This window comes from Rana temporaria, chromosome 1, assembly GCF_905171775.1.
Source record: "Rana temporaria chromosome 1, aRanTem1.1, whole genome shotgun sequence".
Classification (NCBI taxonomy): Eukaryota; Metazoa; Chordata; class Amphibia; order Anura; family Ranidae; genus Rana; species Rana temporaria.
In genome coordinates, this window is record NC_053489.1 from 641,426,580 (window position 1) to 641,449,810 (window position 23,231).

At 43.1% G+C, this 23,231-nt stretch overlaps 2 gene segments (V, D, J or C); both read right to left on the bottom strand.

Annotated features, from left to right (window-relative positions):
* Nucleotides 1-2,833: 2,833 nt before the first annotated feature.
* On the bottom strand, nucleotides 2,834-3,289 carry LOC120943315. The segment is given in 2 exon segments: nucleotides 2,834-3,144; nucleotides 3,241-3,289. Coding segments are annotated over 2 exon segments (360 nt in total).
* A 7,003-nt stretch (nucleotides 3,290-10,292) lies between these two features.
* Nucleotides 10,293-11,014, bottom strand: LOC120924502. The segment is given in 2 exon segments: nucleotides 10,293-10,766; nucleotides 10,871-11,014. Coding segments are annotated over 2 exon segments (360 nt in total).
* Nucleotides 11,015-23,231: the final 12,217 nt, after the last annotated feature.

Sequence of the window (23,231 nt, forward strand, 5' to 3'; positions counted from 1 at the left end):
TTATTTCCACAGGGTGACCGTTCTGTGCAGAATCATGTGTATATATATGTGATTCTGCACTTCCACATAGGGGACATTTGCTCGCACTGTCAGCGCACCACTTCTGCTGTGATTAGTCACAGCAGAAGTAAATCAGCAAGTGCTGCCCAATGGATGCCTGCCGGCACCCGCTGATTGGCTAGGAGAGACACAGGACAGAGCTCTGTGTATGTAAACAATGCAGAGCTCCATCCTGTCAGCGGGGATGTGGTGGATTTTGTTTCCCTGCAAAGCAGGAAATAAAATCCATCACATCTCTTAGTGAAAACACCATACTATGTACAACACTGGTTAGGCACACATTTAACCCTGAATATTTAACCCCTTCCCAGCCAGTGTTATTAATGCAGTGACAGTGCATATTTTTAGCACTGATCACTGTATTAGTGTCACTGGTTCCCACAAAGTGCCAAAAGTGTCAGTTAGTGTCAGAATCCCGCCGCAATATCACAGTCCCGCTATAAGTTTCTGATCACCACCATTACTAGTATAATAAAAATCCAGCATATATCCCATAGTTTGTAGACGCTTTGCTTTCTGCAAACCAATCAATAATTAAATTTACACTTATTGGGAGTTTTTTACCAAAATATGTAGCAGAATACATATTGACCTAAATTGATGTAAAAAGTTGATTTAAAAAATATTTTTATTGGATATGTTTTATAGCAGAAAGTAAAAAATATATACAGTACAGACCAAAAGTTTGGACACATCTTCTCATTCAAAGAGTTTTCTTTATTTTCATGACTATGAAAATTGTAGATTCACACTGAAGGCATCAAAGCTATGAATGAACACATGTGGAATTATACATAACAAAAAAGTGTGAAACAACTGAAAATATATTTCATATTCTAGGTTCTTCAAAGTAGCCACCTTTTGCTTTGATTACTGCTTGGCACACTCTTGGCATTCTCTTGATGAGCTTCAAGAGGTAGTCACCTGGCACAGCACCCCATCACTCTCCTTCTTGGTCAAATAGCCCTTACACAGCCTGGAGGTGTGTTTGGGGTCATTGTCCTGTTGAAAAATAATAAATGGTCCAACTAAACACAAACCGGATGGAATAGCATGCCACTGCAAGATGCTGTGGTAGCCATGCTGGTTCAGTATGCCTTCAATTTTGGATAAATCCCCAACAGTGTCACCAGCAAAGCACCCCCACACCATCACACCTCCTCCGCCATGCTTCACGGTGGGAACCAGGCATGTAGAGTCCATCCGTTCACCTTTTCTGCGTCGCACAAAGACACAGGGGTTGGAACCAAAGATCTCAAGTTTGGACTCATCAGACCAAAGCACAGATTTCCACTGGTCTAATGTCCATCCCTTGTGTTATTTACCCAAACAAGTCTCTTCTGCTTGTTGCCTTTCTTTAGCAGTGGTTTCCTAGCAGATATTCTACCATGAAGGCCTGATTCACACAGTCTCCTCTTACCAGTTCTAGAGATGTGTCTGCTGCAAAAGGTGGCTACTTTGAAGAACCTAGAATATGAAATATATTTTCAGTTGTTTCACACTTTTTTGTTATGTATAATTCCACATGTGTTCATTCATAGTTTTGATGCCTTCAGTGTGAATCTACAATTTTCATAGTCATGAAAATAAAGAAAACTCTTTGAATGAGAAGGTGTGTCCAAACTTTTGGTCTGTACTATATATATATATATATGTTTTATTGTTTTGTTTTGTGTTAAATTGTCTGTCTTTTTTTGATTATATAGCACAAATAAATAAAACATTTTGTGGTTATCAAATACCACCAAAAGAAAGCTCTATTTGTGGAAAAAAATTCATAAATGTAATTTATGTACAGTAATACATGACCACGCAATTGTCAGTTAAAGTAAAGCAGTGCTGTATAGCAAAAAAAGGTCTGGTCATGTAATGGGGAAAATCTTCTGGAGGTCAAGTGTTTCCTTTTAAGATGGAAAATACTGCATTTGGCCACTAGATGGCTTTAAGTACCATATCAAAATGACTACAAGTCTTAGCACCCTCTAGTGGCTAAATGTGGTACTTTCCATTTTAAATCAACAAAAAATGAATCTTTACACATCTGAGTTTATTTACCTCTTAATGACTCTCGGAAGTAGCTCTACAGTCTAATCAGTAGAACATTTCTGCAAAGGGCCATCTGATAATGTTTGTATTTCTCCCTTCCACAATCTCACTGCTATGTCCTGCTCTCTCTACCTTTAGGCAATAAATGAAACTCTGATGTAGGGAGGCCTACACCCCTCTGCCTAATAACTGAACTTTGACCTTCTCCATTAACTCATCCATACACAGTTATTACCTTTTCGTATCACTTCCCCCTCCTTTTTAGAGTGTAAGGTTCCCTGATTCCTCTTGTATTACTATCATTTTTCAATTGTACTGCCTGCCTTCTATTTAGTAAAGTGCTGACACATTTTCCACCTAGAAGACCAAACCAGGAAATCGAGCCCTCGCCGTGCCAGTGGCTTCATGTATTTATGCATAACATATTGTGACAGAATGCTTTTATGTTCGATCATACATCCTGTTACAGTGTTTAAAAATAAAGTCATGCTTAGTGTTCATAAATCTAGATCATGTTATACAACTCTTACTGTACCTTATACTTTCCAACACTACAAAACTCTCACCCAGATTATAAAGCAAAATGACAGAACAGAAGAATACCTGAAAACCCATTTGGATGTCTGTTGGAGTGACAGACACAGACTATGGAGCCTTTTCTATACAAGATACATTGTTCATTGTAAGTAGAAGAAATAGAGGAAGGAGGTTTTTGTACGGCTCTGTATCACTGTGTGAAAGGGAGGCTCTGAACCTGCTGACAGTAATAAACTGCAATATCTTCTTCCTTTATGTCGCTGATTTTAAGAGTGAAATCTGTTCCAGATCCAGATCCACTGAACCTGGTTGGGGCTCCAGACTGAAGATTGCTTGTACCATAGATAATCAGTGTTGGACGTTGTCCTGATTTCTGCTGGTACCAGTGTAACCTGCTGGTGTCAACACTAGAACTGCATTTACTTGAGATGGTGACTGTCTGTCCTGGAGTTGCAGTGATCTCATTCAGAGTCTGTGTCAGTATAATATCTGCCCAGGATCCTGAGAAAACAAAAACATGATTTTATATTTTATTCAGTTTTTTCCTGCAATGCTCTTCCCCCCTTATCATTATATACATCACTATGAGAATCTCACCCTGAATATAAAGCAGTATGAGAGGCAGCAGAACCCCCTGAGAAGCCATCTTGATGTCTCTGCACTGACACACACAGACTACTGAGATGTCACCTGTACAATGTCTCCTATATAACAGCTGCAATCATTAGGGGGGAACCCCCGACATCACATATGGGGGACAGGAAACATGCAAATTATACAATGCAAATCATCTAGATTTCATGTCTTACATCTCATGTGCCCACAGTGATGCTCACCAATGCATGAAAGAATGATGTTATGAGTGACTTTTGACTCTACCATACCTCCCAACATTTTGAGATGGGAATGAGGGACACCTACTAGCAAACGTATGTAGGCATAGAACACGCCTCCTGCCACACCCCCTTAAAGGAGAATTAGACCCCCAAAAAAAGGTTAATTAAATCCACAAGGGCTTTTTTTTACCACTACTATTCCTTTATTTGGCTTTTAAAATTTACAAATGCAGAAATTTAGAATTTGGATTAAAGATTTAGCACTGGGAAACACTTTTTGAAAGATAAAAAGTGCATTTTATATACAACTATATAGATCAGACCAAAATGAGGGACAAATGATGGGAAAGAGGGACATTGCTCCAAATCAGGGACAGTTGGGAGCTATGCTCTACATCATGGTAGGTGTCATTGATCGTTTTGAAATAAGGAGGAAAACCTGAGAGCACAAGCAACCGAAAATGGTCAATGTCCTTCCCCAGGGTCTGGAGCCTTATGGCCCGTACACACGATCCGAATATCGTACGACGGATCGTACAACTTTTTTCGCTTAATAGTCGCAAGTAAAATTAAATAGGTTATTAAAGTCACGAAAATTCTCGTACGACCGGAAAAAATAATCGGAAGTGATGTCATGTGTTGTAATGTATTTGTATTGTATTGTCGGACGACAACTTTACTGACTAAACGAAAATCGTACGATCTTACATCGTACGAGGAAAATTTTCGTGCATGTCCGATCGAAAAATATCGGATGAACAGTCGTGATCGGCTCTCGAAAGTAGTGTACACACGATCCGAAAACCGTACGATTCTTCATCGGACGATCGTTTTCGTCTGATATTCGGATCGTGTGTATGGGCCATTAGGGGTGTGTTTATAAAAAATATTGTGCATAGTAATTCATCCAATGAAAGTGCGTGTATTCTGTGGTCAAAAATAACAAATGTTATGACATGACACCATTTCTTCGGCTGGGTGGATGTTTTTCATTAACCAGTTCCCGACCACTCTATAGCAGATTTATTTCCACAGGGTGACCGTTCTGTGCAGAATCATGTGTATATATATGTGTGAATCTGCACTTCCACAAAGGGGACATTTGCTCGCACTGACAGCGCACCACTTCTGCTGTGATTAGTCACAGCAGAAGTAGATCAGCAAGTGCTGCCCAATGGATGCCCGCCGGCACCCTCTGATAGGCGAGGAGAGACACAGGACAGAGCTCTATGTATGTAAACAATGCAGAGCTCCATCCTGTCAGCGGGATGTGGTAGATTTTGTTTGCATGCAAAGCAGGAAATAAAATCCATCACATCTCTTAGTGAAAGCACCATACAACATACACACTGGTTAGGCACACATTTAACTCTGAATATTTAACCCCTTCCCAGCCAGTGTCATTAATGCAGTGACAGTGCATATTTTTAGCACTGATCACTGTATTAGTGTCACTGGTTCACACAAAGTGCCAAAGGTGTCAGTTAGTGTCAGAATCCCGCCACAGTATCACAGTCCCACTATAAGTTGCTGATCACCACCATAACTAGTAAAAAAAATCCAGCATATATCCCATAGTTTGTAGACACTTTGCTTTCCGCAAACCAATCAATAATTCAATTTACACTTATTGGGATTTTTTTTTTACCAAAATATGTAGCAGAATACATTTTGACCTAAATTGATGTAAACATTAGATTTAAAAAATATTTTTATTGGATATGTTTTATAGCAGAAAGTAAAAAATATATATTTTTTTGTTTTGTTTTGTTTTTTTGCTAAATTGTCTGTCTTTTTTTTATTTTAGCGCAAATAAATAAAAGATGTAGTGGTTATCAAATACCACCAAAAAAAAAGGTCTGGTCATGTAATAGGGAAAATCTTCTGGAGGTCAAGTGTTTCATTTTAAAATGGAAAATACTGCATTTGGCCACTAGATGGCATTAAGTATCATATAAAAACAACTACAATTCTTAGTACCCTCTAGTGGCTAAATGTGGTACTTTCCATTTTAAATCAACAAAAAATGAATATTTACACATCTGAGTTTATTTACCTCTTAATGACTCTCGAAAGTAGCTCTACAGTCTAATCATTAGAACATTTCTGCAAAGGGCCATCTGATGTTTGTTTGTATTTCTCCCTACCACAATTTCACTGGCTATGTCCGAGCAGGACAGTTAGGCAATAACTGAAACTCTGATGTATGGAGGCCTACATCCCTCTGCCTAATAACTGAACTTTGACCTTCTTGATTAATTCATCCATACACAGTTATTACCTTTTCGTATCACTTCCCCCTCCATTTTAGAGTGTAAGCTCCGACAAGCAAGGTTCCTTGATTCCTCTTGTATTACTATCATATTGTAATTGTACTGCCTGCCTTCCATTGTAATTGTACTGCCTGCCTTCCATTGTAATTGTACTGCCTCCCCTCTATTTAGTAAAGTGCTGCACATATTGTTAATATGCATAATATTATTCATGCTCTCCTAACCCTCCTGTATTGTAACTGTACTGCCTCTCTTTATATGGTTGGTTATATAAATAATACATAATGATGATAATAATTAACTCTTCTATCACTAACCTTGATCTTACTTCCGGCACCACAATTGTTCTGTTATTAACAGGATTTTCACTCTTACAATCAGACATAAATAAATCACCAATCAATACAATTATGTATTACACAATTAAAGATAAAGGGGGTTATTTACGAAAGGCAAATCCACTGAAAGTACACTTGGAAGTGCAGTCGCTGTAGATCTGAGTGGGACATGCAAGGAAAATAAAAAACATAATTTTAGCTTGCACATGATTGGATGATAAAATCAGCAGAGCTTCCCCTCATTTCAGATCTTCCCCTCAGATTTACAGCGACTGCTCTTCCAAGTGCACTCCCAGTGGATTTGCCTTTCGTAAATAACCCCCATTGTCCAAAACATCTGGTGTAAGCACCTTAATGTTATTGGTGTCTGCCTCCTGTAATCCCCTATACAAAATGACTTATGCCGCGTACGCACGATCGGAAATTCCGATTGAATAAAATCCGATGGAATTTTCCGTCGGAATTCCGATGAAGCTGACTTCCATCAGTCTTGCCTACACACTGTCAGACCAAATTCCGACCGACCAAAACGCTGTGACGTAAAACACTACGACGAGCCGAGCAAAATGAAGTTCAATGCTGCTGAGCATGCGTCGACTTGATTCTGAGCATGCGTGGATTTTGCTCCAATGGAATTCCACACAGACGATCAGAATTTCCCATTGGATTTTTTTTACATTTAAAACATATTCTATTTTTTTTACTCCGAAGGAAAAAAATAAGTCAGATGGGGCCCACACACTATCGGAATTTCCAATGAAACAAGTCCATCGGATCCGATCATGTGTACGCGGCATTAGTTGGGGATCAGCAGCCGGGGAGAATATGTTGATATCAGTAAAGAACCTCGCAGCCATTGGACTGTTGGCGCATTGGTGAGTCTTTTTGCCTATAGCTCTAATTTAGCCCAATTCCATTATCTCCATTCCCTGCATCAATCTTCCATGTTCACAGGGCCATGTGATGCCTGAGCTCCCCCACTGCTCCATTCATCCACATAAGAGCAACAAAAGACAGATCAGTGAAAATTGCTCCAATCAGAGCTTACAAAAGGCTGAGCACTCCCTCCATGCACCCCAATTACTTATCACTAGGCAGCATTGCTGACATTTCCTCCGCTATACCTGGAGGTATCTGGAATTGTGTTTATTCCTGACCCTGACAGCTGAATGAACCTGTGGGGGGAAGCAAGGGAATACATGAGAAGGTGTTGTTACAGAGGAGGCATTACATTGAAGATGCTACTTTGCCCTGTGCAGGCAATCGTGGCTTTCAGATCCACCCACTACTGTCTGCTGTCAATCAAAAGCAAGGTGGAGCTTATAAGGAACTATCTCTTGTCTGTCAGGCTCTATCCACCCAACAGGTGCTGCAGCCACGGGGACTAGTTCCCCATCAGGTCCACCTTCCCTGTGAGTTCATCATTTCCCCAAATATGGATAATGACATCACCACTATACCCAGCCCTTTGTTTTCATTCAGCATTGGCCCAGGAAATCTACCGACTGACAACCGAACAGAGCCAGGGATAGAGTCCTGTGCGGGAAACTGTCATATTCATGGAGTCTTCCAGCACAGACACCCCCCACTCTGAGGACTGGCAAAGCTCTAAATTACCAGCAGCTTCCTAATCTACTAACTGGCAGTAATTGTTTAGGAATCTGTTCCAGCCATAGTGACAGGATCTTCAAGTGGCAGAACTACCTGCATTCGTCACACATGTCAGTAATATTACTAATTCTGGTGCAAATGTTTGTCTGAATAAGGTGCAGTTATGTCTGAAGGGACCTTCTGCCAGAAAAGTGACATCATGCTTTATATAATCCCCAATCTGTGATCTCTATAATGAGGATGTTTGGGGATCTGCAATCCAGTAATGTGACAGCTGAGGTAGATTGACCACCTGCAGCACAGGGGGATCTCCAGAGGATCTTCATTTAAGGAATTGCAAAGACAGCCAATAGCAGGACAGGGAATGAACTCTCCATCAGACGTGTGATATACTGCAGTCCCACTTTTTAGACAAACGTATAAACTGTAAGGAGTGCATTAAACTGTTAGCCCTGGTTCACACTGGTGTGATTTGTCATGCGATTTGACAGTTCAAAGTCACATGACAAGTCACACTCTTGGGTTTCAGGAGGCGGAGTCAGTACAGGAATCACTGCTTGTGGGCAGCAAGGTACCATGGGATATGTAGTCATAAGAAATTTAAAGTAAACAGGAGAAGAGAAGCTGCAAAGCATGCAGAGAATCCAGGATGGTCCTTGATGACGCCTTGTGGGAGAGTGAAATGCGCTGATGCAATTTCCGGTTTTGAGTCCAAACCACAATACTTCCGGTTGTCGGGGAGCGCATTCTAGATACGGCGCTTCCTGTTGCATTTCCTTGCTAATCCGGTGAGGAAAACCGTGCAACATGTGCATGGAAGGTGCCGCCCCCTTGGACTTTACAGGCAGAGAATAAGAGTAATTTTGTAAAAAGCAACTATGCGCCAATTTTATTAGGTACAAAAGATTCCTTGGTAAAAGTGATGAACTGCGCTAAATGCTACATACAACAAAGTATTGTATGAGACACTATAAAAACAATCGCTGGAAAAGTCCCCAGTGAAAAAGCGCTCGTGCTGTTGGAACAGTATTGAAGATCTCATACACAGTGCTGTGACTTGAAATATGGATGAAAGATTCTGTGCTCCTTAAGTGCTTACATAGGGTGCCCCCCTAGTAGATGTGCACTCACCCTTGGGATTGGACCAACTATCGCTAGTTAGATCAAATGCGTGTGTGGGGCGACCCCTGTAGATATCCTCTGGACCGGTGGTTGGCTATAGTGGATGATCCTCATGTGGAAAGATATAATAGAAAAAGCCTCATTGCGCAGTACCGTTTAAAAGACTTAATTCCAAAAGATTAAAAGAAAGTATTCATGTGTATGAGTGCCTGATATCCTGGAACAGCAGGTAAAAAGTCATCTGTGAAATCTGCCCAATCAGTACATGAAGCCGCTGGCGCGGTGAAGGCTTGATTTCCTGGTATTGACGTCTAGGTGGAAGTGTGTCATGAGGTCGTGACTCAACCTCTATGCATTTCGGCCTATCAGATTGGCCGTCTTCAGGAAGTTGCATTTCCACCATTTTGGTTGAGGACATAAATACCTTCAACCTAAATCACATGTTAAAACGTATCCAATAGCGTTGCTTTGCCTGCTATTTACTTGAGACTGCCTACAATCTAATTACAAATGTGTTGGTTGGCAGTATAATATACGAAAGGAAGATATCATTAAAAAATGGTAATAAAAAGTATAAAAATATTATAAAATGGTGAAAGAAATTATTCAGGGAACTCCTGGTGTAAGCAATGCATATATTTAAACATGAAGAAAATGAGGAGCAATGATTGCAGCGGCACCTAGTGGTGAACATCTGAATCAATAATCCATCCATGCCAGCATGTTTAACAGCATGGAAGTCGTCTGAGACTTGAATAACATGCTCCCTATTTGGCAGTACATCATGTTGCCCCCTACTGGCCACACATTGTAACTATCCAAAATAGGCCGAAATGCATAGAGGTTGAGTCACGACCTCGTGACACACTTCCACCTAGACGTCCAAATCAGGAAATCAAGCCTTCACCGCGCCAGCGGCTTCATGTAATTATGCATAACACATTGTGACAGAATGCTTTTGCAGCACATGGGCAGCACAGTGGTGCAGTGAGTAGCACTTTCGCCTAGCAGCAAAAAGGTTCGCTGGTTCGAATCCCAACCACGACACCATCTGCCTGGAGTTTGCATGTTCTCCCTGTGTCTGCGTGGGTTTCCTCCGTGTACTCCGGTTTCCTCCCACACTCCAAAGACATGCTGGTAGGTAAATTGGATCTCATCCAAATTGGCCCAGTATATATATGTATATATGTGTGTATGACTGTGTGTCCCTAGTGTGTCATGATCCTACGGGGTAAAAATGACCGCACCAACCAAGCAGATACTGGCTGAAAAAAGTGCCCAGAGGCGATTCAGGTCGCATGCGTTGCGCTATACAAGTCATTCAATCATTCATTCATTCATTTTATGTTCGATCACACATCCCGTTACAGTGTGAAAATAGAAAGTCATGCTTAGTGTTCATGCATAAATCTAGATCATGTTATACAATGCTTACTGTACCTTATACTTTCTCACCCTATAAAACTCTCACCCACATTATAAAGCAAAATGACAGAACAGAAGAATACCTGAAAACCCATTTGGATGTCTGTTGGAGTGACAGACACAGACTATGGAGCCTTTTCTATACAAGATACATTGTTCATTGTAAGTAGAAGAAATAGAGGAAGGAGGTTTTTGTACGGCTCTGTATCACTGTGTGAGAGGCAAGTAGTGACTCTGCTGACAGTAATAAACTGCAATATCTTCTTCCTTTATGTCTCTGATTTTAAGAGTATAATCTGTTCCAGATCCAGATCCACTGAACCTGGCTGGGACTCCAGAGTGAAGATTACTTGTACCATAGATAATCAGTGTTGGACGTTGTCCTGATTTCTGCTGGTACCAGTGTAAGTTGCTGGTGCTGACACTAGAACTGCATTTACATGAGATGGTGACTGTCTGTCCTGGAGTTGCAGTGATCTCATTCGGAGTCTGTGTCAGTATAATATCTGCCCAGGAACCTGAGAAAATAAGAACATGATTTTATATTTTATTCAGTTTTTTTCCTGCAATGCTCCCCCCCCCCCCCCTTATCATTATATACATTACTATGAGAATCTCTCACCCTGAATATAAAGCAGTATGAGAGGCAGCAGAACCCCCTGAGAAGCCATCTTGATGTCTCTGCACTGACACACACAGACTACTGAGATGTCACCTGTACAATGTCTCCTATATAACAGCTGCAATCATTAGGGGGGAAACCCCCCGACATCACATATGGGGGACAGGAAACATGCAAATTATACAATGCAAATTCACTACATTTCCTGTTTTACATCTCATGTGCCCACAGTGATGATCACCAATGCATGAAAGAATGATGTTATGAGTGACTTTTGACTCTACTTCATGGTAGGTGTCATTGACCCAAAAATAAGGGGGAAAAACTGAGAGCACAAGCAACCGAAAATGGTCAATGTTCTTCCCCAGGGTCTGGAGCCTTAGGGGTGTGTTTATAAAAAATATTGTGTGTATCGCCCCCTTACTTTCAGTATGGGCACTACGCTAAAGTTAGTGAGGAATAGGAGAGGCTTATTTTACTCCCATTCGCAATTTGTTAAATTTGGGCTGCTGTCATTCCTGAACTGTCGGTCAGTCTGCGCTCCAGGGGTGTCGATTTCACCCCTGGGCGACAGGTGGCGCTAGAGGTGTTCTGGCAGAGCCACTTTTCCCCAGCAGCCAATTAGAGGAGTTTTCCCTTGCGGGGCATGCTGGGGGAGAGTATATCTGTGGCAGACGCCATTTTCTGTGGTTCTTCTTCGCAGGTTCCAGGTGCGGCACCCACCTTTAGGGTGTGCGCATCCAACGAACCCCGGCGATATGGCCTACCAGGCCGGGGTCACACGCTACGCGGTGCTCCATGTTGCTGAAAGGGGCCCCAGTGACTTACTGGGTCCCCAGCTCTACTGAGGAGATCCCAGGCTGGATGCCGTTCGATGGGGGGTCGGCTTGAGGAGAACCCGGAGGCAGGTTGTCCAATAGGGCTTGAACGAACCATCGGTGATCTGGTGACCGGGACATTGACAGGTACACTTCAACTGTCACCCGGTGACCCTGACTTAATCTACTGGGAGGATTCGCTCAATTTGTTCAGCTTATCCAAGTATTAGACCTGTGGCAGAGGTCCCTAGAGCCAGGTCTGTGGCAGAGGCCTGTTCCTCCCAGCAACCTAAAGTGACGCTTCGGCTGCCAGGCTTGTGGCAGGAGTCTGTCCGGGGGCACTTCACCCACTCTGGCTGGAGTGGCCACAAACTGAAATTACTACTACTAAAATCAGAATTGCTCGGTTCATATCCAGGCCTGATGATACTGCAGAGTTCTCTCTTCCTTCATCAACCTTATTGCTCTACCTCATGTTGATGTTGGCCATGTTGGGCCTGGAAATAAAGCATTTAAAAACCTTCATTTATTGACTGGACATTTGCGCACTACTCTACTCATCAACTGCACGATGTGCTTTGACCACGAAACGCGTCGGGAGGACTACACTGCCGCCCCATGTGTATACAAGCGCTTTTAATTCTCCAGCCAAATGTAAGTTTGATAGCTGCAAATAAATAATGTATATGTTTTAAAACAGGATCACGCTATGGGCTACTTTTCTTCTCTCATTTCTACATACCATTGACCTACTTTGAGACAACCAGCCTGGGGATCCTATTCTCAGTACAGCTCCCAGTTCCTTTCCATACACCAACCTTACAGAAGATATGATGATATGATGACCGGTTAATGTGCAATTGTGCCACAGATTGTGTATGACATCAAGTAATTTTTAAGCCTTATGTGACTTTGAGTGGCATATGTCATCTGAAGTCATCATGCTCTGGTAAGCCTGCATTGCTTACGGTGGTGGGATTATCACGTATTGGAGAAGTCACGTATTTCATCCATTCACTTATTCACTTGTTTGACTGTTTGGGATGCATACGAACTTTTTCATTTTCAGGAGTTGATCATACTAGCTTTGCCTTATCAGCTAACAGGTGCAACAGAACACGTTGCATCGCGTGCTACCAGCACATCACCTGTTCCTTTGGATAAGGGACTCATACATTATTTGATGCACATTTATTCACTATTGTTATGTGTTTTATGTTTTCACTTTTATTGGTATTTGATTTTCATAACTGATTGTCATTCAAGCGCTACACATTTATTTCTTTCATCAACTGCACCCCTAGACAACGGTAAGAGGTAACTTAAAATGCCGATCCCAAAACAAACCAGCGGCTCCTGAGGGGGTAGCGCTACATGTGCATAGTAATTCATCCAATGAAAGTGCGTGCATTCTGTGGGCAAAAATAACAAATGTTATGACATGACAATATATCTTCGGCTGGGTGGATGTTTTTCATTAACCAGTTCCCGACCACCCTATAGCAGATTTATTTCCACAGGGTGACCGTTCTGTGCAGAATCATGTGTATATATATATGTGATTCTGCACTTCCACATAGGGGACATTTGCTCGCACTGACAGCACACCACTTCTGCTTTGATTAGTCACAGCAGAAGTAGATCAGCAAGTGCTGCCCAATGGATGCCCGCCGGCACCCGCTGATAGGCGAGGAGAGACACAGGACAGAGCTCTGTATATGTAAACAATGCAGAGCTCCATCCTGACAGCGGGGATGTGGTGGATTTTGTTTCCCTGCAAAGCAGGAAATAAAATCCATCACATCTCTTAGTGAAAACACCATACTATGTACAACACTGGTTAGGCACACATTTAACCCTGAATATTTAACCCCTTCCCAGCCAGTGTCATTAATGCAGTGACAGTGCATATGTTTAGCACTGATCACTGTATTAGTGTCACTGGTTCCCACAAAGTGCCAAAAGTGTCAGTGTCAGAATCCCGCCGCAATATAGTACCACTATAAGTTGCTGATCACCACCATTACTAGTATAAAAAAAATCCAGCATATATCCCATAGTTTGTAGACGCTTTGCTTTCTGCAAACCAATCAATAATTCAATTTACACTTATTGGGATTATTTTACCAGAATATGTAGCAGAATACATATTGACCTAAATTGATGTAAACATTTGATTTAAAAAATATTTTATTGGATATTTTTCATAGCAGAATGTAAAAAATATATACAGTACAGACCAAAAGTTTGGACACATCTTCTCATTCAAATGCCGGGTACAGACGAGAGGATTGATCCGCGGATACGGTCCGCCGGACCGTATCTGCGGATAAATCCTCTCGAGGATTTCCGCGGATTTGGACCCGATGGAGTGTACTCACCATCGGATCGAAATCCGCGCCGAAATCCCATCGCGATGACGTGTCGCGCCGTCGCCGCGATGATGACGCGGCGACGTGCGCGACGCTGTCATATAAGGATACCCACGCATGCGTCGAATCATTACGACGTATGCGAGGGAGGGAATCGGACGGATCGATCCGGTGAGTCTGTACAGACCACCGGATCGATCCGCTGAAGCCGATTCCAGCGGATAGATTTCTTAGCATGCTAAGAATTTTTTTCTGCTGGAAATCGGTCGGCCCGAAAAAAATCCGCGGAAAAAGATCCGCTGGGATGTACACACCAGCGGATCTATCCGCTGGAACTGATCCGCAGATCAATTCCAGCGGATAGATCCTCTTGTGTGTACGGGGCCAAAGAGTTTTCTTTATTTTCATGACTATGAAAATTGTAGATTCACACTGAAGGCATCAAAACTATGAATTAACACATGTGGAATTATAAATAACAAAAAAGTGTGAAACAACTGAAAATATATTTCATATTCTAGGTTCTTCAAAGTATCCACCTTTTGCTTTGATTACTGCTTGGCACACTCTTGGCATTCTCTTGATGAGCTTCAAGAGGTAGTCACCTGGCGCAGCACCCCATCACTCTCCTTCTTGGTCAAATAGCCCTTACACAGCCTGGAGATGTGTTTGGGGTCATTGTCCTGTTGAAAAATAAATGATGGTCCAACTAAACGCAAACCGGATGGAATAGCATGCCGCTGCAAGATGCTGTGGTAGCCATGCTGGTTCAGTATGCCTTCAATTTTGATTAAATCCCCAACAGTGTCACCAGCAAAGCACCCCCACACCATCACACCTCCTCCTCCATGCTTCACGGTGGGAACCAGGCATGTAGAGTCCAGCCGTTCACCTTTTCTGCGTCGCACAAAGACACGGGGGTTGGAACCAAAGATCTCAAGTTTGGACTCATCAGACCAAAGCACAGATTTCCACTGGTCTAATGTCCATCCCTTGTGTTCTTTAGCCCAAACAAGTCTCTTCTGCTTGTTGCCTTTCTTTAGCAGTGGTTTCCTAGCAGATATTCTACCATGAAGGCCTGATTCACGCAGTCTCCTCTTACCAGTTCTAGAGATGTGTCTGCTGCAAAAGGTGGAAGAACCTAGAATATGAAATATATTTTCAGTTGTTTCACACTTTTTTGTTATGTATAATTCCACATGTGTTATTTCATAGATTTGATGCCTTCAGTGTGAATCTACAATTTTCATAGTCATGAAAATAAAGAAAACTCTATGAATTAGAAGGTGTGTCCAAACTTTTGGTCTGTACTATATATATATATATATATATATATATATATATATATATATATATATATATATATATATTTTTTATTGTTTTGTTTTTTGTTAAATTGTCTATCTTTTTTTGATTATAGCACAAATAAATAAAACATTTTGTGGTTATCAAATACCACCAAAAGAAAGCTCTATTTGTTGAAAAAAAATACTTAAATTGAATTTATGTACATCGATACATGACCACGCAATTGTCAGTTAAATTAACGCAGTGCTGTATAGCAAAAAAAGGTCTGGGGGAAATCTGGAGGTCAAGTGTTTCATTTTAAGATGGAAAATACTGCATTTGGCCACTAGATGGCCTTAAGTACCATATCAAAATGACTACAATTCTTAGCACCCTCTAGTGGCTAAATGTGGTACTTTCCATTTTAAATCAACAAAAAATGAATCTTTACACATCTGAGCTTATTTACCTCTAAATGACTCTCAGAAGTAGCTCTACAGTCTAATCAGTAGAACATTTCTGCAAAGGGCCATCTGATAATGTTTGTATTTCTCCCTACCACAATTTCACTGGCTATGTCCTCCTCTCTTCACCTTTAGGCAATGAATGAAACTCTGATGTAGGGAGGTCTACACCCCTCTGCCTAATAACTGAACTTGTACCTTCTCCATTAACTCATCCATACACAGTTATTACCTTTTTGTATCACTTCCCCCTCCCTTTTAGAGTGTAAGGTTCCCTGATTCCTCTTGTATTACTATCATATTTGAATTGTACTGCCTGCCTTCCATTGTAATTGTACTGCCTGCCTTCCATTGTAATTGCACTGCCTGTCTTCTATTTAGTAAAGTGCTGACACATTTTCCACCTAGAAGTCCAAACCAGGAAATCGAGCCCTCACCGCGCCAGTGGCTTCATGCATAACACATTGTGACAGAATGCTTTTATGTTCGATCATACATCCTGTTACAGTGTGAAAATAGAAAGTCATGCTTATTGTTCATGCATAAATCTAGATCATGTTATACAACTCTTACTGTACCTTATACAGGGCCGTCTTTAATATGGTTTGGGCCCTGGGCAAACATTTTTTTTGGGCCCCCCTCCAGCTTATTTTGGGCCTGGCTGGTTCACATGTATGTTTTGGCGGTCCTCATTTGTGTAGGTACAGCAGCCCATTGATTTGAATGGGCTGCCATGCCTTTGTTTCCTGCAGAAAAAAGGTACATTCAGCATTTTAAAAATACAGTTGCCTTGAAATCCATTCTGCTTTTGCACCATGCTACTTACCTGCAGTTCTTGCACACACAAACGCACTGTTTTTAAAAGCGTGACCTAAACGTCTAAAAATGCAGCAAGTTTGACAGTGCGGGAACTGCAGATAAGTCACAGCAGACAGCATAATGGACAGACAGTGCTGTATTTCAGTGCTTGATGGGCATAGGCGTGCCGTGTGCGCAGCCTATTACATGAGGCATGCGATTTTCTTTGCAGGAAATGCAGGCATGGCGGCCCATTCAAATGAATGGGCTGCTGTGCCTGCGCAAATGTGGGCCGCCAAAACACATACATGTGAACCAGCCAGGCCCAAAATAAGCCCATCAAGCTGTTAAATACAGACAGTAATGCCATGTGCTCTGAGGCCTTACTCAGCCTGGACTGCAGGTCTGGTCTGTGATTTAAAGAGTTCCTCTATTTTACACATGGCATGGCATGGGGTCCCATGGTGCTAAAGCAGAATGGACAGACGGTGCTGTGACTGCCATGCCATGTGTAAAATAGAGGAACTTTTTAAAACACTGACCAGACCTGCAGTGAATCATCAAATATTATAAAGACTTTGGGCACACTCTACAGAAAACTTCTATATACAGTAGGTGAACCCGATTTTGTGTCAATCTCGCTCTCTTTCTCGGCGAGATTGAGCACCTACGAGCCCCATCGCGGGAGCCAGCGCCGAGCTGGCTTGCCGCGATGGAGACAGAGCCGTCATAGAAGCGACGGGAGATCCGACTTGGATTCCCGCCAATTCTACACGTGTGCGGCGTTTGTTATGAATCCTGAGGGGGAAGTCCCCGCCGGATTTTAAATAAAAATCCGGCATGGGTCCCCCCTCAGGAGCATACCGGGCCCTTAGGTCTGTTATGGGTTGTAAGGAGAGCCCCCCTACGCCGAAAAAAACGGCGTAGGGGGTCCCCCTACAATCCATACCAGACCCGTATCCAAAGCACGCTACCCGGCCAGCCAGGAAGGGAGTGGGGACGAGCGAGCGCCCCCCCCTCCTGAGCCGTACCAGGCTGCATGCCCTCAACATGGGGGGGTTGGGTGCTCTGGGGCAGGGGGGCGCACTGCGGCCCCCCCACCTCAGAGCACCCTGTCCCCATGTTGATGAGGACAGGGCCCCTTCCCGACAACCCTGGCCGTTGGTTGTCGGGGTATGCGGGCGGGAGGCTTATCGGAATCTGGGAGCCCCCTTTAATAAGGGGGCCCCCAGATACCGGCCCCCCACCCTAAGTGAATGAGTATGGGGTACATCGTACCCCTACCCATTCACCTGCAAGAAAAGTGGTAAAAACACAAATAAACCACGCAGTGTATTAAAATATTTTATTTTTCTGCTCCGGAGGCCGCCCCCTGTCTTCTTTATTAGCTCTTTTACCAGGGGGGGCTTCTTCTTTGACGTCTTCGGGTGGGTGGGGGCCGCTGTCTGGTTCTCTTCCACCGCCGGGGGGGGGGGTGGCTTTTAAAAAAGCCCCCACCCCCCCGGCGGGTTTCCTCCGGCGTCTTCGGCGGGGCTCTTCTTCTTCCGCTATCCCGACGGGTCTTCTCAACTCTCCGGGGTTCTCCTTCTGTCTTCGCCGCTCTCCGTTGTTGACTCGTCGCACCCCGGTTCTTCGTCTCGCTGTCCGGTGTCTTCTTCCGTGCTGTACGTCTTCTTCTCCTTCCGTGCTGTCATGAGTTCTTCTTCCGCGCTGTGACGTCATGTTCTTCACGTCTCTCCTTCTCCCGATGTTGACACGCCGCTCCTTCTCGCTGAAATGACGGATGCGCGCCTTGCATCTGACCTATATAGGCCTCACAGTCCCATCATGCTCTGTACCTACCCATGTGATACCTACCCACGTGGGTAGGTATCACATGGGTAGGTACAGAGCATGATGGGATTGTGAGGCCTATATAGGTCCGATGCACCCGCGCACCCGTCATTGCAGAGAGGAAAGGCGACGTGTCAACATCGGGAGAAGGAGAGACGTGAAGAACATGACGTCACAGCGCGGAAGAAGAACTCATCACAGCACGGAAGGAGAAGAAGACGTACAGCACGGAAGAAGACACCGGACAGCGAGACGAAGAACCGGGGTGCGACGAGTCAACAACGGAGAGCGGCGAAGACAGAAGGAGAACCCCGGAGAGTTGAGAAGACCCGTCGGGATAGCGGAAGAAGAAGAGCCCCGCCGAAGACGCCGGAGGAAACCCGCCGGGGGGGTGGGGGCTTTTTTAAAAGCCACCCCCCCCCCCGGCGGTGGAAGAGAACCAGACGGCGGCCCCCACCCACCCGAAGACGTCAAAGAAGAAGCCCCCCCTGGTAAAAGAGCTAATAAAGAAGACAGGGGGCGGCCTCCGGAGCAGAAAAATAAAATATTTTAATACACTGTGTGGTTTATTTGGGTTTTTAACCCCTTTTCTTGCAGGTGAATGGGTAGGGGTACGATGTACCCCATACTCATTCACTTAGGGTGGGGGGCCGGTATCTGGGGGCCCCCTTATTAAAGGGGGCTCCCAGATTCCGATAAGCCTCCCGCCCGCATACCCCGACAACCAACGGCCAGGGTTGTCGGGAAGGGGCCCTGTCCTCATCAACATGGGGACAGGGTGCTCTGAGGTGGGGGGGCCGCAGTGCGCCCCCTGCCCCAGAGCACCCAACCCCCCCATGTTGAGGGCATGCAGCCTGGTACGGCTCAGGAGGGGGGGGGGTGCTCGCTCGTCCCCACTCCCTTCCTGGCTGGCCGGGTAGCGTGCTTTGGATACGGGTCTGGTATGGATTGTAGGGGGACCCCCTACATCGTTTTTTCGGCGTAGGGGGGGCTCTCCTTACAACCCATAACAGACCTAAGGGCCCGGTATGCTCCTGAGGGGGGACCCATGCCGGATTTTTATTTAAAATCCGGCGGGGACTTCCCCCTCAGGATCCATAACAAACGCCGCACACGTGTAGAATTGGCGGGAATCCAAGTCGGATCTCCCGTCGCTTCTATGACGCGCTTGCTGGGATGTGCTGTCACTATTCCAGTGAGTGCGAGGTGTCGGCGAGATCTCGGCACCATGTCGCCGAGTATCAGCGCGACGCTGTCGTGCTAAAAGCACAATATCACAAACACCTACTGTACAATATAGATTAGCAAACAGTGACATACCTTGAGGAGCAGGACATGAAGAAGTCAGCCTCGGGAAGAGCAAACTGGGGATGTTATAAAATCACATTCTAATTCACTTTTATATACAAGCAGCACCCAGTGGCAGGAAGGGAGAAGTGCACGTCTAAAGGGAAGCCAGGGGTGCTGTACATTTTAAAACACTGGGAAGGGAAGCAGTACTGTCACTGGCTGTGTGCCGCTGATGATTTTCAGCCTGATTTGTGGGCAGCACAGGGGCTTAACGGGCGGCAGGGATCAGGAATTATGGGGCCACTTACACAGCTTCAGGCATGGGCCCCCTGGAGCAGAGAACCTGGGGGGGTGTGCTGCCGCCTGAAATTGAGAAGCAGGGGGGGGGGGGGCTTGCCGCGAATTTAGAAGCGGGGGGCCTTTACAAATAAAGAAAGAAATAAAGAAAAATATATATAAAAAAAGGGGTGTAGCCATCCGGGGCCCTGGGGACCTCTGGGCCCTTTAATAAAAAGAAAAAAAATAAATAAAAAATATATATAAAAAATATATATATGTTTTTTTTTAAAAAAGGGGGTTGCCATCTGGGGCCCTGGGAACCTCTGGGTCCTTTAATATATATATTTTTTTATAAAAATAAATTACAAAAAAAAGGGGGTTGCCATCCGGGACCTCTGGGCCCTTTAATAAAAATAAAAAAAAAGAAACATTTATTAAAAAAAAGGGGGGTTGCCATCCAGGGCCCTGGGGACCTCTGGGCCCTTGAATAAAAAAAAAATAAAAAAAAAAAAAATAAACATTTATAAAAAATAAATAAAAAAGGGTGTTTGCCACATGGGGCCCTGGGGACCTCTGAGCCCTTTAATACAAATATATATATATATATATATATATATATATATATATATATATATATATATATATATATATGTGTATATGTATATGTGTGTGTGTGTGTGTGTATATATGTATATAAAAAGAAATAAAAAGAAAAAAAAAGAAATTAAAATAATATGAAAAAAAAAATTATAAAAAAGGGGGGTTGCCATCCAGGGCCCTGGGGACCTCTGAGTCCTTTAATAATAATAATAATAATAATAATAATAATAACAATAATAATAATAATTATTTATATATATATATATATATATATATATATATATATATATATATATATATATATATATATATATATATATATATATATATATAATAAAAGAAATAAAGAAATATATAAAAAAAGGGGGGTTGTCATCCGGGGCCCTGGGGAACTACGGGCCCCTGGGGACCCCCAGACCTCTAAAAAAAAATTGGCCCTTTAATAAAAAATAAAATAAAAATATATTAAAAAAAAAATTTTTTATTTAAAAATAAATAAAAAAAAGGGGGTTGCCATCTGGGGCCCTGGGGGCCTCCGAGCCCCTGGGGACCCCTTAAAAAATTGTCCCTTTAATAAAAAAACCTCTAAAAAAAATTGTCCCTTTAATAAAAAATAAAATAAAAATATATATTAAAAAAATATATATATATTTTTATTTAAAAATAAATTAAAAAAAGGGGTTGCCATCTGGGGCCCTGGGGGCCTCCTGGCCCCTGGGGACCTCCTCACCCCTAAAAAAAAAAAAAAAAAAAGAAGACAGACACAGACTATGGAGCCTTTTCTATACAAGATACATTGTTCATTGTAAGTAGAAGAAATAGAGGAAGGAGGTTTTTGTACGGCTCTGTATCACTGTGTGAGAGGGGAGCTCTGAACCTGCTGACAGGAATAAACTGCAATATCTTCTTCCTTTATGTCGCTGATTTTAAGAGTGAAATCTGTTGGTAATACAGATCCAGATGAAGATCCACTGAACCTGGCTGGGACTCCAGAGTGAAGATTGCTTGTACTATAGATAATCAGTGTTGGACGTTGTCCTGATTTCTGCTGGTACCAGTGTAAGTATCTGGTGCTGACACCAGAACTGCATTTACATGAGACAGTGACTGTCTGTCCTGGAGTGGCAGTGATCTCATTCGGAGTCTGTGTCAGTGTAATATCTGCCCAGGATCCTGAGAAAACAAGAACATGATTTTATATTTTATTCAGTTTTTTCCTGCAATGTTCTTCTTCCCCCCTTATCATTATATACATTACTATGAGAATCTCTCACCCTGAATATAAAGCAGTATGAGAGGCAGCAGAACCCCCTGAGAAGCCATCTTGATGTCTCTGCACTGACACACACAGACTACTGAGATGTCACCTGTACAATGTCTCCTATATAACAGCTGCAATCATTAGGGGGGAACCCCCCGACATCACATATGGGGGACAGGAAACATGCAAATTATACAATGCAAATCATCTAGATTTCCTGTTTTACATCTCATGTGCCCACAGTGATGCTCACCAATGCATGAAAAAATGATGTTATGAGTGACTTTTGACTCTACCATACCTCCCAACATTTTGAGATGGGAATGAGGGACACCTACTAGCAAATGTATGTAGGCATAGGACACGCCTCCTGCCACACCCCCTTAAAGGAGAATTAGAACCCAAAAAAAAGGTTAATTAAATCCACAAGGGCTTTTTTTACCACTACTATTCCTTTATTTGGCTTTTTAAATTTACAAATGCAGTAATTTAGAATTTGGATTAAAGATGTAGCACTGGGAAACACTTTTTGAAAGATAAAAAGTGTATTTTATATACAACTCTATAGATCAGATCAAAATGAGGGACAAATGAGGGGAAAGAGGGACAGAGGGACATTGCTCCAAATCAGGGACAGTTGGGAGCTATGCTCTACATCATGGTAGGTGTCATTGATCGTTTTGAAATAAGGAGGAAAACCTGATAGCACAAGCAACCGAAAATGGTCAATGTCCTTCCCCAGGTTATGGAGCCTTAGGGGTGTGTTTATAAAAAATATTGTGAATAGTAATTCGTCCAATGAAAGTGCGTGTATTCTGTGGTCAAAAATAACAAATATTATGACATGACAATATATCTTCGGCTGGGTGGATGTTTTTCATTAACCAGTTCCCGACCACCCTATAGCAGATTTATTTCCACAGGGTGACCGTTCTGTGCAGAATCATGTGTATATATTTGTGATTCTGCACTTCCACATAGGGGACATTTGCTCGCACTGTCAGCGCACCACTTCTGCTGTGATTAGTCACAGCAGAAGTAGATCAGCAAGTGCTGCCCAATAGATTGCCAGCCGGCACCCGCTGATAGGCGAGGAGAGACACAGGAGAGAGCTCTGTGTATGTAAACAATGCAGAGCTCCATCCTGTCAGCGGAGATGTGGTGGATTTTGTTTCCCTGCAAACAGTGAAAACACCATACAACATACACACTGGTTAGGCACACATTCAACCCTGAATATTTAACCCCTTCCCAGCCAGTGTCATTAATGCAGTGACAGTGCATATTTTTAGCACTAATCACTGTCACTGGGTCACACAAAGTGCCAAAAGTGTCAGTTAGTGTCAGAATTCCGCCGCA